Source organism: Wyeomyia smithii, chromosome 1, assembly GCF_029784165.1.
Source record: "Wyeomyia smithii strain HCP4-BCI-WySm-NY-G18 chromosome 1, ASM2978416v1, whole genome shotgun sequence".
NCBI lineage: Eukaryota > Metazoa > Arthropoda > Insecta > Diptera > Culicidae > Wyeomyia > Wyeomyia smithii.
Window position 1 is genome coordinate 202629990 of NC_073694.1, and position 14851 is coordinate 202644840.

The 14851-nt window shown below is 41.4% G+C and overlaps 3 protein-coding genes across 3 annotated transcripts; 1 reads left to right on the top strand and 2 right to left on the bottom strand.

Moving 5' to 3' along the window:
- Positions 1–2028: 2028 nt before the first annotated feature.
- LOC129723952 (THO complex subunit 1) lies at positions 2029–4455 on the bottom strand. Its single transcript, XM_055678462.1, has 4 exons — positions 4297–4455; positions 3560–4237; positions 2525–3502; positions 2029–2464 (listed from the first exon to the last, which is right to left on the bottom strand). The coding sequence occupies exons 1-4, from the start codon at positions 4336–4338 to the stop codon at positions 2102–2104; spliced, it is 2061 nt and encodes a 686-aa protein (XP_055534437.1). The 5' UTR covers positions 4339–4455; the 3' UTR covers positions 2029–2101.
- An 82-nt stretch (positions 4456–4537) lies between these two features.
- On the top strand, positions 4538–6338 carry LOC129726722 (glutamyl-tRNA(Gln) amidotransferase subunit A, mitochondrial). Its single transcript, XM_055683749.1, has 3 exons — positions 4538–4671; positions 4723–5213; positions 5266–6338. The coding sequence occupies exons 1-3, from the start codon at positions 4639–4641 to the stop codon at positions 6233–6235; spliced, it is 1494 nt and encodes a 497-aa protein (XP_055539724.1). The 5' UTR covers positions 4538–4638; the 3' UTR covers positions 6236–6338.
- LOC129726726 (guided entry of tail-anchored proteins factor 1-like) lies at positions 6278–6947 on the bottom strand. The gene is made up of 2 exons (XM_055683762.1): positions 6780–6947; positions 6278–6723 (listed from the first exon to the last, which is right to left on the bottom strand). The coding sequence occupies exons 1-2, from the start codon at positions 6846–6848 to the stop codon at positions 6298–6300; spliced, it is 495 nt and encodes a 164-aa protein (XP_055539737.1). The 5' UTR covers positions 6849–6947; the 3' UTR covers positions 6278–6297.
- Between the last annotated feature and the right edge of the window lie 7904 nt (positions 6948–14851).

Genomic DNA, 14851 nt, shown 5'->3' on the forward strand with positions numbered 1-14851 from the left:
AGCATGCTGCAGCAGTATTGCTAGTAAAATTCAATGGTGAGCCGTCCGTCAGACATTCAATCAGTTTGGGGTGAAGAACTGTTTCTACAAGCATCATAGCGCCCTTCGGTCTTCAGAATAGTTTTTTCCAGGAAAATTTCCCACAAATATCATGTATCGATAAATTTTTAGGACCCAACTGGGAATTTATAGAGAATAAGTTTTGAAAAAGTGAATTTTCCCATATAAAATCGTATGGAAACTTTATAAATCGGGCGCAAATCGGGGGTTTCACCGATAGATCTGAAAAGTTACACAGTTGTTATAGGATCCATAAGGAACACGAAAAATGCATGGGAGCGAAAAAATAACACCATCGCTTTTTTCCCATATAACCATGTCCCAGTCTAATGTTCATTTATAAATGACAGCGCAATTCCATTAATTTTTAGTGTCTTTCAATCCAATCAATACAAAAATTGTGACAAAACGTAAATAAAAATGCTTGGTCGTTATCTTCTATGATCTTCTTTTCCTTTTAGTTTCAGTTTTTGTTTCAGTAAAATCGTTCTTATTAAGAAAAAAGAAATGCATTCCTAACAAATTTCTCAATTTCAATCAATTATCACCAGAGAAGGGGGGGGGGGGAAATAAAAACGTGACGTAATTAAGGGGGGGGGGTCAAGGAAGTTGTGACAACTTGTGACAAAGGGGAGGGGGGGAGTTAATTTTTTCCAAATTTTGCGTGACATTATTAATGGATCGTCCCAAAGGTACTTTCCACTAGCAATAATATAAAATAAACGATGAAAAATACACACAAAAGTGCAAAAAATCGAAATCGATTCGAAATATATTTTGAATTATGTTTATCGTAGCTGTAATAAAGCTGAAAATGCACTTTTGCTTTTTTTAGCCATGGAATTGTTTTATAGGCGCTTATTTAGACTTCTACATAATCGACCAGCATGTATAAAAGTTGTTCAAACGGCTGAATTAAATCTTATTAAACCCTCTTTTGGCTATTAAGGAAGCCAAATTTAACAAGCAGCTGATTTAGTTCTTCAAAACCGACTGATTAAAAGCTGGCCACCATGGCGCGAATGATGCGAGTTTTGGGGATACTCTCGAGCCCCTTCCAATCGCGCAGAGGGTTAAGACAAAGTGAGGTACCTGTTTGTTGTTTAACATCGCTCTTGAGGGTAGTGATCCGGAAGACGAGCATCGACCCTTGGGGCACGATTTTCACAAGGTCTGTTCAGCTTCTGAGCTTCGCGGATGACTTTGACATCATAACACGTAACTTTGCGATGGCAGGGAAAACGAAATACATGCGAGCGAGAGGCTCCATGGAGAACAACATCAGCATTCTAACTCAAGTCCCTGTAGATGACGATGAGCTTGAGGTGGTCGTGTATTTGGGGTCACTGGTGATCACTGACAAAAATACCAGCGAAGAGATCCAGAGACGCATCCAGACTGGAAATCGTGCCTACTCTTCACTTCGGAAGATACTTCGAACGTGTCGAGCGCGACGACGCAAGAAAGTTGACGCTGTACAAAACCCTGTTAAGTCCTCTACGGAATCGAGACAACAACGCTTTCCGCGGAGGACCTTAATTCTCTTGGAGTTTTCGAACAGAAGGTGCTGCTGACTTTCTACGGTGGAGTACAGATGGACGACGGGAAAATGGCGACGGCGCATGAACCACGAGCTGCACGTGCTACTTGGAGAGAACCCCATTGCACACCTGGCGAAATATGCCGGACGACAACCCTGCGAAATCACTTCTCTTCAGCAACCCTGCCGGCACCAGAAATAGAGGGGTGCCGCATGCAAGATGGCTCGATCAGATTGAAGGAAACTTGCGGGTGATGAGACGCCTAAGGAACTGATGAAACACAGCCCAAAACCGAACAACATGGCGACAACTTCTTGATACAGCACGAGCCACCACGGCTCTGTGTAAAACATGGGAAAACTATGTTTGAAACGATGATTTATCTTCGGACAATGTTTCAAGATAGAATCCAGTCAATAAAACAAACTTTTACCTAATTATCTAATGAGTTTTTTATTTGCCAAGAAAAACAGTTCAATTAAATTTGTGCTCATACGTCGTTAGTCCGACACTTCTTCCACCTTATCGTCACTCAGCGCGACTAACATCTGCTTCACAGCATCGGCTGCCGTCAGCATGTCTAGCCCTTCCAAGATATAGGCCAGCTGATCCAAGCTGGCGTCCATGTCGTCCTCGAACCAGACCTGCAGCAGGTGCCGGCACTGATCCCCGACCGTTACGTTCTCCGACTCAAAGTATTGGATTTCATCCGTACCGTAGCCCAATTTGGTGGCGAGCCGTTTCCAGTCTTTACCGATGCTAGGAGCCAGTTCAGCCATCTGCTGCCGACTGACGGTGATCGTTTTGTGGGTGTTTTTATCCTCCGGCGTGAGCTGCTCCGTTTTCAACAATTCGGAGTCCATCTGTAATAGGATGATTCGAATCAAATAAATCGTAAATAAAAAACAATAGTTTGTAAGAACCTGATCAGTTTCCTCCTCGGCACCAAAACCTTCCCCTTCATTTTCACCCTGCTCGCTCTGCAGCGGTGTGTCTTCCTGCACTACTTCCTGTTTGATATCCACCTTGTCTTTCTGAATCTTCTTCCGAACGCTTTCGAGATAGTCTGCCACTTTGTACGAAGGACTGTTGAAGAGAGTAAAGAAATGCGGCGATTGTCGAGCCAACAAACGCAGTGCTCTCCACTCAAACGACGGATCTTGCTTGTCCTTCGACCCATCCAGATACGCTTCTAGGGATGGTAAAAAGTTTCGGTCCTCACCTTTACAAGCTTGCAAATTATCCGGACATGTATTCCATAGCCGAGTCAGTTCTGGATTTCCCATGAAAAATTTCCCCTGCTTGGTGGAATCCCTTATAAGATCACCGAGCGCCCGGCGGGGGCGCTTCATTGGCAACCGGATCGGTGGGGGAGCTTCTTCCCCAGTAGATGCATTAGATGCCCCACCAGCGGTGCTTGCAGCCCCCGAACCTCCAGCTGCTTCCGGTCGTTTAAACTCTTTGCAACCCTCATTCTTCCAACTGTTCCACAGCTCCTCCCGGCTGAGCATGTGCCGAACCGAGTCAGCAAACTTACGACCATTCGGAGGTGATTCCTCAATAAGTTTGTACACCTTTACTTCTGTTTCCTTCAACCAATCGACTTGAGATTGCGTCAGGCAGTGGCTGTCCGCTTTGAATTTCACCGTCGAATTTAGGTACTGGAAGAGAATCAACAGTTGAACCAGTACTGAACGGCGGAAGTTGGAATCGGAGAGTTGCAACGAAAGCAGCTTGGGATTGGTGAGAAATTTTGCGAAGAAATGACCGGACTCGCGAACTTGTTCCTCCAGCGGAATGCTCATCGGTGTTGGAGTCGACTTACTAGTGTTGCTAGAGGACGAAGCGCGAGGCTCCTCCAGCTTGAAACTGCTGAAGGCAGACATAACACTTCCAGCATGCTGAAATTATGTGTAAAATTTATACAATACTAATTATATGAGAAGCTATTTACTCACAGCAGCAAACATCTTCCATTGCACCTTGTTGTAGCACTGGTTCGGGTTGCGGAAGAAATCCTGCAACGCCCAAAATTTGCAGTACAAATTATAGTCGATTTTAAGCTGACTGCCGGTTCCGTTCTCCTCCGAGTTTCCCAACTGATCACCCATTTCGCTGCCCTCCACGCCGTACTCGGTAATGTTTTCCAGATTGAACTCGGAAATAATATTCAAACCGGACCGCTCGCTAAAAGGGAAAAACTTTGCCAAAAACAGCAAAATTCTACCGCAGAAAACCGTGTTCTGCGATCGCGACAGTCGTCGCAGCAAATCGTTACACATCCGCAGCAGATTATGCTTGCAAGCTGTAAAGAAAAAATCCTCTTTCCAGATGGCCACATTATTCTCGACGTACGTGAAAATCTGCTCGCATTTGTCCAGCGTGACGGCATCGAAGATATCCCCCAGCAGGACGACCGGTATGGTGGGCGAAGTCATCTCCTGCCGGCAGGCCGCGACGGCAAAATTAATGAAACCTTCAATCGCCGGAATGTCACCGGTTTTCTGCAGCAACAAATCACGGAATGCCTGATGCAACGCCGCCTTCCGGTCGTTATCACTCGCACCGGCCTGCGCATCGTACTCGGCCTTCAGCTGGTCAATGTTGCCGCTTTTAAACGATCGATTTACGGTGTCCTGCAAATGATTAAAATTATGCTACACCGCATTACGATGGACTTTATCTGAGCAATTACCGTAAAAGTTTTCAACAACACCAAAAAGTTAGAGGAAGCCATAGCGTGGAACTAAACTCACTAGGAATTATCTACAAATGCAAGTCCTTACACACTATTTTGTAAAATTTAAATGAACGCGAAATTTTTAATGATTCCGATTGCTGTTCGCATCATACACAAACAACTGTCAGATGTGTTTCACCATGTGTAAACCCGAGTGCACACTGCGCTATTCTTATTAGATTATTTAAGCAATGCTGGCATCACTGTAACAGATAACAAGGTAAACAATTCGTGGGAATTCGTACTGCACATGTAAATATTCCAGAATCTAAAACCAAAAATTAGCCAAAATCAACCATGAATCGGCGGTTGCCGATAAAATTGAGTGAGGTAAATTTGTTCGGCTGCTATTGAATTCCAAAATAAAAATGGTTTTTGCAGCTTTCCGAACTATTTCGTACAAAAACATTGGATCCCCTATCGGTAACCGAAAATGCCCTCGCTCTGGCAGACCGGTTGCGGAATCTGAACGCTTTTTCTAGAATTTGTAGCTCCAGTGCACTCCAGCAAGCGAAAGAATCAAGCCAACGGTATCGCGATGGTAAAGGGCTGGGGACATTGGACGGTGCTCCAATCGCCGTGAAGGACAATTTTTGCACTGAAAATGTACACACAACCTGTGCCTCTCGGATGTTGGAAAATTTTGTACCCACCTATGATGCGACGGTTTATGCGAGATTAAAACAATGCGGTGCGGTGCTCATTGGCAAGACAAACATGGATCAGTATGGGATGGGTTCGGGAACAGTGGATTCAATTTTTGGACCTACCAAAAATTGCTGGAGTGATAACCTTGATGGCAAAGATTTCAGAATCGCTGGCGGTAGTTCGGGTGGATCAGCAACTGCAGTTGCGTCCGGAGTTTGCTTTGCGTAAGTTTATGAACATGGAAGTGAGCTTTCATTTTAAATCATCTATTTACAGGGCACTCGGTTCCGATACAGGAGGTTCAACACGGAATCCTGCTTCCTACTGTGGAGTGGTGGGCTTCAAATCAACCTATGGGCTGCTCTCCCGACACGGTTTAATTCCGTTGGTCAACTCAATGGATGTCCCAGGTATTATTACCAGAACTGTGGAAGATTGTGTCGCCGTTTTCAATGCTATTGCTGGACCAGACGAACGAGACTCGACAACGTTCAAGCCCCCTTTCAAACAAATTCCTATTCCAGAAGCAGATCAAATTTCTTTGAAAGGACTCAGAATAGGAATTCCTATTGAGTACCACTGCCCAGGTTTGTCCAATGAAGTTTTAGAAACGTGGACTAAAGTGGCCGATATGTTGGAAGATGCAGGAGCAATAGTTAAATCAGTTTCTCTACCGTATACTTCTGCTTCTATTTTCGTATATTCGATTCTTAATCAATGTGAAGTTAGCAGTAACATGGCTCGTTATGACGGTATAGAGTATGGCTATCGATCAGATGAGAATCACAGCACAGAACGGCTTTATGCTCGGTCACGAGCAAAAGGTTTTAATAGCGTCGTTAAAAATCGAATTCTCGCCGGTAACTTTTTCCTTCTGCGAAAAAACTACGACAAATATTTTCAAAAAGCACTCAAAGTTAGACGACTAATAGCAGAGGACTTCACACGCGCCTTCCGTTCGGTGGATATCATCCTCAGCCCAACCACGCTCAGTACAGCGCCACGATACGACGAATTCGTCCGCAGTAATAACAGAGACCAGTGTGCCGTACAGGACTTCTGTACGCAGCCTGCCAACATGGGTGGAGTTCCTGCTCTCTCCTTACCAGTACGGTTATCTACTGAAGACAAATTACCGATCAGTTTGCAGTTGACTGCACCAAGCTTCTCCGAGCAAAATTTGTTCAAAGTCGCCAGTTGGATAGAGAATGAGGTTCAATTCTATCGCCACTATGCTTATAGTTAAATTGTATTTTATAACTAGTCAATAAATTATAAATTTAGTACTATAGGATTTTTAATTACTATTTATTTCACATAAGATGCTAAGGTTCGTGCAACAAAATTATTAACAGCAATCCAGAAAACAGTGGAAATCCCATTCGGCACTCCGGTCGGAAAATTTAGTACCCTACCGAACGGCTCAAACTTGAAGCTCTCCCCGAAAACAACAATCGGCTTATAGCGATAGGCGATAGATATCATCACCAGTGCAAGTGCCAGTATCGCGTACAGACCGTACCGCACAACAAGCTCGTACACTTTCCGTCGGCCGGCATCACGATTTTTCGACTCATTTAACTCGGCTTCCGCGGTCACCAGTTTACGCTCCACCTTTACGTAGCGTATGTATTCGTCCCGCATGGAGATTCTCGTCAGCTCGCGTCTCAGCAGATCCACTTCCGCTCGAAGGATGCGAATTTCCGCAGCATCGCGGAAAAATAAACAGAATATCTGGATAGAGTAAAAGTTTATGTTGTTATGGTTAAAACTAGTTTAAACAAACCTACCGGTTTGGTGATGGTAGACACAAATGCCATCAAGAAACAAATTATTGTTACTACGAATATTACATACATCTTAGAATAAAAATTTCTGGTTTAAATAGATAAATGTGTCTTAGCAGGAGAACTGAGAAGTGAGAGCCTGTGCACTGACATTTGGTTTTTTTTTTCGTTTGTTTATACTCAATGCGATAATGTTAAAGGTGCAAAGAAACTCTGCTCTCTATCAGCAACACGGGAATGGCATCGCTGTCAACTACCATACATTTGACGCGTTACCAACATCACTGGCACTGGCACCCGAAAAATGGGCAGTTTACCCTTATCTCATGTAGATTCGGGCAAACCGGCTAAATGTTGACTGCAATTAATAATAGCAGATCAGACAGTTTTGAGCAATTTCTTAAGGTTTTCACATGGTATGTGATATTCTAAGTGATATTTAGTACATTAACTGTGTCCCAAAGCAAAGTGAAGCAAACTGTGACAGCAGAAAAAGTAGTTTTGTGACAAACGGTACAGAAATAGATGTTCGTAACGCTTGAAGGCTACCATACCATTCCCTTGATCAGCAAGCACAAAGACGAACCGCATGCATTTTGAAATTATTATTTTTCAGCACGGATTCATCATTTTACAAATGTTATGCATCAGTGATCACCATACACGAAGTGCGAAAAGACGTGTTCACGAGTGCTAAGTGATTGAATAAATAGAAACGTGGTTTTTAAAAATATTGAATACAAATCTTTTATGATAAACGAGTTACAGTAGCTAAAACGTACTTAGTCGAGTGAAGATATTTCTTAAATCTTTGAAGATATAGCTGGGAAAAAGCGAAATCTTTGAAGATATAGCTGGGAAAAAGAGACGCTATCTGTGCTTACCGCCATCTTGCCCACGCGGGCGTGGTGCAAAAATGGAGACTGATGAAGATCCGCCATCGCCAGAGATACATTCTTCCTAAACAACACCAAATATACCAAACCCTCCATCAACACAACTGGTTACAACAACGGATTACATATGCAGTGCTAAGGATATCGGACCATTCAGGGTATATGTTGAGTTACTCCTCAAGGAGCATAATACGAGCATAAACAGAATATCAGTAGGGCGAATGCTGAAAAGAATTTACGGTGTTGAAAAACACGTGACGGAAATAAAAAATGCAGGAAAACAAAAAGTACTGGTATACTTGAACAACTATACCGCAGCCAACCGGTTGATTCAAAATGATGTCACGAAAAATTACGGATATAAAGCATACGTACCAAAACACCTTATATCAGTAACAGGAGTAATTTCCAGAATCCCAAATGATCTAACCCCAGAAAATTTACTCAAGGATATCAAATGTAGTTTTCCTATAATGGAAGTATATAGACTCAATCGCTACGTGAACAACAAACGTACTGCAACCGAGAGAATTAGCATAACTTTCAGGTCCAACAAACTACCCGAATCGGTAGAACTTTACTGCTGTTCAATCAAAGTTTACCCGTTTTTCAGAAAAGCTATGTTATGCCAAAACTGTCCAAAACAGAAGATTGTCGCAGTACCAAAAGATGTCAAAAATGTGGTAAAAGCCATGAAAATGAGGAACAATACCAACGTTGTTCCAACGAAGTAAGATTTATATATTGCCGCACCAACCATATTACAAATGATATGAACTGTCCCGAGAGATCGCATGAAAATAAACTGAAAGCACTAATGGCGAAAAACGGTTTAACGTATTTTGTTTTAACGCTCTCGTAGAATTTGCTGATAAACCAACTCCAGGAGAAAGCTTCACTAAAGTACTCTTTGAAAAAGATGGAAATCAAAAGATCCAGATGAATAACCGTGTAAAACAGACCAGTCCTAAAAATAATAAAACACACCCTACTACGAAAGAGCCACAAGAACCCCGCAAACGAGCAAGAAAGGATTCAGAAGGAGAAACGTCAGGGGTTGGCTTAAATAATCCTCACCGCACCACGGAACTAGAAAAGAAGCCCAAAAAAATTTAACGGAAAATATCAATGTTACAATACAAGAAACCTTAATGAGATACTACTCTAAAGTTATGACAGACTGCAACCTTAAAGGTAAATCAAAAGAAAATTTCTTGGAAGTAACTAAGGAATTCCTGCCGTTCGATATGATTTTCAAATCCTAATCACTACGCAATCACAACTTAACTTTAAAATGGATAAGTTCACAATAATGCAATGTAACATCCAAAGCATACAAACGCATTAGGAAGAACTACACAGAACGCTGATGACCGGATCATATTCGGCAGCATTTATATCAGAAACATGGACGAAAGAAGAACACGAGCAGAAACATATATATAATATAAGTGGTTATAATAAAATACTAAAATCTCGCGATGGTGGATATGGTGGAGTCGGTATATACCTCCGAATGGAGTACGGTTTCCAATCAGTTCAAATAAATGTTACTTCAGAACTGATACAATTAGTTTTAGTGGCAATTAGTTTTAGTGGCTATCTACATAAGCCCTTCAATAAATCTAATTAATACCAACAGCAAATAGAAAAAATTCTAAATAATTTGAGAGGACACGACAAAGTCATTTTTGGTGGCGATTTTAACAGCCATCATCAAGCATGAAATGAAAAAACAGATAGAAAAAGAGCATATTTACTCCAAGAACTGAATAATCACAACCTGATCATAATAAACAATGGAAGTCCCACGTATAAACCACAGCAATTGAATTCAAAAGAGTCTGCAATAGATTTAACCTTAATAACTAGTAATCTATTTCTAGATAATTCATGGAAAGTACTCGAAGAAACGGTGGGAAGCCACTATTATTTGATAGACATAGAATTACATAGCCACATACGCGAAAACAAGAAATACGTTTTAAACATGAAACATATAAACAGAGACCTACATCAGCTGGAGACTGAAATAGAAGGAGTGAGAGATCTAATGGAAAAAGTGAACAAAATCATCAAACAAAACAAGATAAAAATATAAATATTGTCCTAAATTCTGGTGGAGTATCGAAGTAGAAAACGCATGGAAAAACAAAAAAGCTGCGTTAATACAATACAACCGACAAAGCAATCTAGAAAACTTATTAGAACTTAAAAAAATCACGGCTATCTTCCAAAGGCTAAAAAAACAAGGTATCAAAAATGGCATAAAAAAGTTCGCAGAAACAATTAACCCCCAAGCAAGCTCCGCAGAGCTCTGGAGTAAAATAAGAAAACTTACCGGTCGTCTAAAACCCTCACAGAACAATGCAATTCAAGATAGCAAGGAGTTATCAGAACAATTCATGGACCTACATTTCGGACCAAACAACATAGTCATACTACAAAATAGGACACCAAACTTAATCACCAACTCCAACATATTGAACACAACAAAACGGTACAACATTCTCCAGAAAAAGAAAAACTGCCCCAGGTGGAGACCGGATCACGTACGATATGCTGAGACAATTAAAACCGAATTTAATTCAGAACATTCTACGTGATATGAACACGATGTGGAGACAAGGATGCCTGTCTGAACAATTGAAGTAAATCCGTATAATAACAACTCCAAAGCCCGGAAAAGAACATGCAACACCTGAGGGAAACCGCCCAATATCGCTCGTCCCTACACTTACCAAAATCATCAACACAGCAGTACTCAATGATCTACAAAAAATCGTAAATGATAAAGGTCTCGTGCCACAACTCTCATTTGGATTCAGAAAAGGTTATTAGGTAAAAGGAATGGATTTATAAGTATAGGCATTTTCATAGATATAAGCAATGCTTTTAATGCTGTTCGAACGGACATTTTGGAAAAGATTATGTGCGAAACAGGAATTCCAAGCTCAATAACACATTGGATCACTTCGTTTCTAACTGAGAGACGACTAACAATAAAATCAGGAAATGTAGAAACTACGCGTATCATTAGCAACGGTTTACCACAAGGAGATATACTCTCCCCATTACTATTTAATATATACACTTCAGGGCTTCACTCCTGTAGCTCTGATGACACGGTTCTTACCGGTTCTTACAACCACGACTATGTGGTTGTAGTAAGAGCGAAAACCAAACAGCAAGCAACAAAGAGAGCACAGCAGTTTATCGATATATTCGAATCCAAAACTTTACAACTCAATCTTCAAATCGATCCAAACAAAACCAAAACAATGTTCTTTATGGCAACGAACGAAGTCATCAACCTAAAAATACAAAACATACAGATTGAACAGTTAAACAATACAAATGTCTCGGTATTCACTTCGATAGAACATTCAACTATGGAACACATATAAATAAACTAAAACAAAAAGTAAAAGAAAGGCTAGACATGATAAAAGTGATATCATCAATAAAACAAGGAGAAACGTTCACAAGGGATTGATTAAAAGCACATTAGAATACGGCTGTGCACTATATGGAAACGCATCGACAACCAATAAATCAGCACTCGACATAGTGGTTAATCAGTGCTGGCGAAAAATAACAGGTTGCACTAAAACCACACCGCGTAACACTCTATCAGCAATAGCAGCTGAACCTCCGCTATAACATCAAATTATACATGCAACCTGCAGAGAAATAGCTAGAAACGTGGTGAATAAAAATGTTATATGGTCACAGCTTATCAACCTGAAAAGGCAGGACAATATAGAAAGTAACCTAACATTTATGGAGAAAACTTACCTCAAATACCAAGACATATTTGATTCAATAATTCCAAAAATCCGAATCAAAATTCCAGAAACTGTCAATATACAAGCCAATTTGGGAGGAGTTTTAGTCAAAAAAGGAATAACAAGCGATCGCGTTTTAAAACAATTAGTACTAGGTTTTCAGAACGGTGTATACAAAAACAAAACAACAATCTTCACGGATGCTTCAAAAATAGAAGAAGTATGTGGAGTTGGGGTATATCACCCAGCAGCTAATACACGTATAAGTTTGCGACTTGAGAAAAAATTAGCATCATGACGGCGGAAATCTATGCAATAGATACAGCACTAGCATACATACATCTAAATGATAGTGAAAACTCTGTGATACTCACGGACTCACTGTCAGCCTGCTTGGTAATTCAAGAAGAACTGAATCAGAAGAACTGTCAGAAAGAAATGCACTAATACATAGAATAATTCAGCTGGCACATGCAACAAACACAACAATCCAATGGATTCCAAGTCATGTTGGAGTACACGGAAATGAAACAGCAGACACATTGGCCAAAGCAGGAATAAATGCGGACAGAATAAAAGAAAACGGAATTATGCTGAAGGATGCACTGAAGCAATTCGAACAATTGAAATATATAAATACAAATAACTGGTACAAAAAATATGCGGAAGAAAAAGGAAAACATTTTGCAGTCATCCAACCAGAATTTATGAAAATACCTTGGTATGAAAATAAACCGTTCACCGGACATGAAACAAGATTATTAAATCGACTAATGGCTGGCCACAATTTCTCAAAATTCTGGTTAGCGAAAATTAAATTAGTAGCCGACCAAAATTGCGAAACGTGCAACGAACCCGAAACCGCCGAACACCTGATACTGTTATGCAAACGATACACGAAGGAAAGGTCTCACTACTCCTTCGATCGACGATTCAACAACTTAAAAGAACTTTTTAAAACACAGGAAATGAAAACATATAAGGAAGTGATTGAATTCGTACGGGAAACCCAAATATAACTATAAAACGTAAAACCATAACATCAACATATACGTCTACGTAAGAAAAAAATTGCTGGGTATATGGTCACGTCACCGGTCCCAATGTTCAAGCCTGACAGCAATTCGCGTTGACGGTGTTGCTGATATTTGTTTGGTTTTTGCATGCGAAAAAGAAGGAAGGAAATATTTTTGCTTTTGTCATCACGCACATTTTGACAATTGCATATGAGAGTTCACGTAGGTGCGAACAGCCTTCGAAATCTCTTTCAACGCGAATAACCCGAATAGCAATCACAGCACTAGAAATAAGATGAAGAGGAAGAAGAAATGTAATGCATAAGATTTAAATTCGTTCCATTTCGAGAATATTATCACATACATAAGACATAACTGCAACGCTTTTTAACTGCAAGACCGATAACTGCAACAACTTTGCAGTTATCAGACCGCAATCCGTCAAAACTGATGTCAAAGTCATATTTGACAAGAACAACAGATCTCGCGGGGGGATTCTAAATGCATTCGAAAATGAAAATTGTCAAAACTCTAGAAAAATTTCCGAGCCTTTGGCATCCCTATACCGAGTAACAGTGAAGGACAATGAACTCATGTCCTGGGCTCAAATTAATTTGTGCCCGCTGTCAGCAGTAAGATGAAGATGTATGAAAAGAAGCGGTGATATGCTATCTCGTTTTTACATATGTTGAGATGTTAGCTTTTGAAACATGGCGTGATGCCAAAGGGGTGAAAATTTCAGAAGGACTGTTTCATTTCTCTCGATTTTGAAGTAGAATACTTCTCTCAGGAAGTTCGGCTACATAGGGATGTGAAATGAAAATCTAAAACCGAAAAAAGTGAAAAATATGTCCAATTTCAAATGCTAATAAATCGGTTAGTATTCGATGAATTCCCTTCCTTCTTGCAGCAATAGATTGGAAAATTTTCTAAGATTCTTCCCAAAAAAAGACAATTGTAATTTTATTATTCACACTATTGTACTATTGAAAATAGTCAAGCCTTATCAAAACGAAAAATTCGACCTTTGATTGGTCGTTATATGATTGCTTCCCAAGAACGGTCGACAGAATCATATACCTTGCAATTTAAAACATGCTATTTGGCCTATATAAGAGCCTGTTTCAGCCGAAGCCGCTCATAATAGTTCTAGACAGCGACAACAGCAGTCGTCCTTCCTTAGCAGCAGCACTAGCCCTGTGGTTGGTCACCACGTCTCAGGAGCAGCCCGTTTTTTTCTCAGCGTGTGTCGCCAGACAGCCATTATTCTCCCCGTGTTGGGGCAGCATGAAGATTGCCATCAGGAAATCCAATTTTGGAAATCAAAATGCCTTTTTCAAGGCAAATAAACAAGTCATTGAAAGTTAATAATTTTTGTCAACGCAAGCAAGCATTCTGTGTTGCATTCTAGCAATTTAAATCTGTCGCACCCGTCGAATTTGCATGGACCTAGGCAACAAAATAAGGACTACGATTGGAAACTTGGGACATGGAACTGCAAATCGCTCTGCTTTCTAGGATGCGACTGGATAATTTATGACGAGCTACATCCACGTAACTTCGAAGTCGTAGCGCTGCAGGAACTTCGTTGGACAGGACAGAAGGTATGGAAAAGCGGGCACCGGGCGGCTACTTTCTACCAGAGTTGTGGTACCACCAGCGAGCTGGGAACCGGCTTCATAGTACTGGGTAAGATGCGCCAACGCGTGATAGGGTGGCAGCCAATCAACGCAAGGATGTGCAAGTTGAGGATAAAGGGCCGGTTCTTCAACAACAGCATCATCAACGTGCACTGCCCACATGAAGGAAGACCCGACGACGAGAAGGAAGCGTTCTACGCGCAGCTGGAGCAGGTCTACGATAGCTGCCCACGACGGGACGTGAAGATCGTTATTGGGGACTTGAATGCTAAGGTAGGACGGGAGGCAATGTACAGACCGGTAATCGGACCAGATAGCCTGCATGCCGTGTCTAATGATAACGGCCATCGGTGCGTAAACTTTGCGGCCTCCCGTGGTATGGTAGTCCGAAGTACCTTCTTCCCCCGCAAAGATATCCACAAATCCACCTGGAGATCACCCGACCAACAGACAGAGAACCAAATCGACCACGTTCTAATCGACGGCAGGTTTTTCTCTGACATCATCAACGTTCGCGCTTACCGCAGTGCGAATATAGATTCGGACCACTACCTAGTAGCTGTGTGCATGCGCTCAAAACTATCGACGGTGTATAACACCCGCCGAAATCGAACGCCGCGACCAAATATTGAGCAACTGCGGGACGCCGAGGCTGCACAGGAATACGCGCAGCAGCTGGAGGCAGTGCTACCTACGGAAGAGCGCAGCTACCCTTGAAGATGGCTGGAAAAGCAT

What these genes read in the sequence shown, in the direction of transcription:
- LOC129723952 (XM_055678462.1), bottom strand. Translation starts at nt 4,338, where the DNA reads ATGGCTTCCTCTAACTTTTTGGTGTTGTTGAAAACTTTTACG. An exon ending in TGTTGTTGAAAACTTTTACG is followed by an intron (nt 4,238 to 4,296) that starts GTAATTGCTCAG and finishes AATCATTTGCAG; the next exon opens with GACACCGTAAATCGATCGTT. An exon ending in AATGGAAGATGTTTGCTGCT is followed by an intron (nt 3,503 to 3,559) that starts GTGAGTAAATAG and finishes ACATAATTTCAG; the next exon opens with CATGCTGGAAGTGTTATGTC.
- LOC129726722 (XM_055683749.1), top strand. Translation starts at nt 4,639, where the DNA reads ATGAATCGGCGGTTGCCGATAAAATTGAGTGAG. An exon ending in TGCCGATAAAATTGAGTGAG is followed by an intron (nt 4,672 to 4,722) that starts GTAAATTTGTTC and finishes TGGTTTTTGCAG; the next exon opens with CTTTCCGAACTATTTCGTAC. An exon ending in GCGTCCGGAGTTTGCTTTGC is followed by an intron (nt 5,214 to 5,265) that starts GTAAGTTTATGA and finishes ATCTATTTACAG; the next exon opens with GGCACTCGGTTCCGATACAG.
- LOC129726726 (XM_055683762.1), bottom strand. Translation starts at nt 6,848, where the DNA reads ATGTATGTAATATTCGTAGTAACAATAATTTGTTTCTTGATGGCATTT. An exon ending in TGTCTACCATCACCAAACCG is followed by an intron (nt 6,724 to 6,779) that starts GTAGGTTTGTTT and finishes TACTCTATCCAG; the next exon opens with ATATTCTGTTTATTTTTCCG.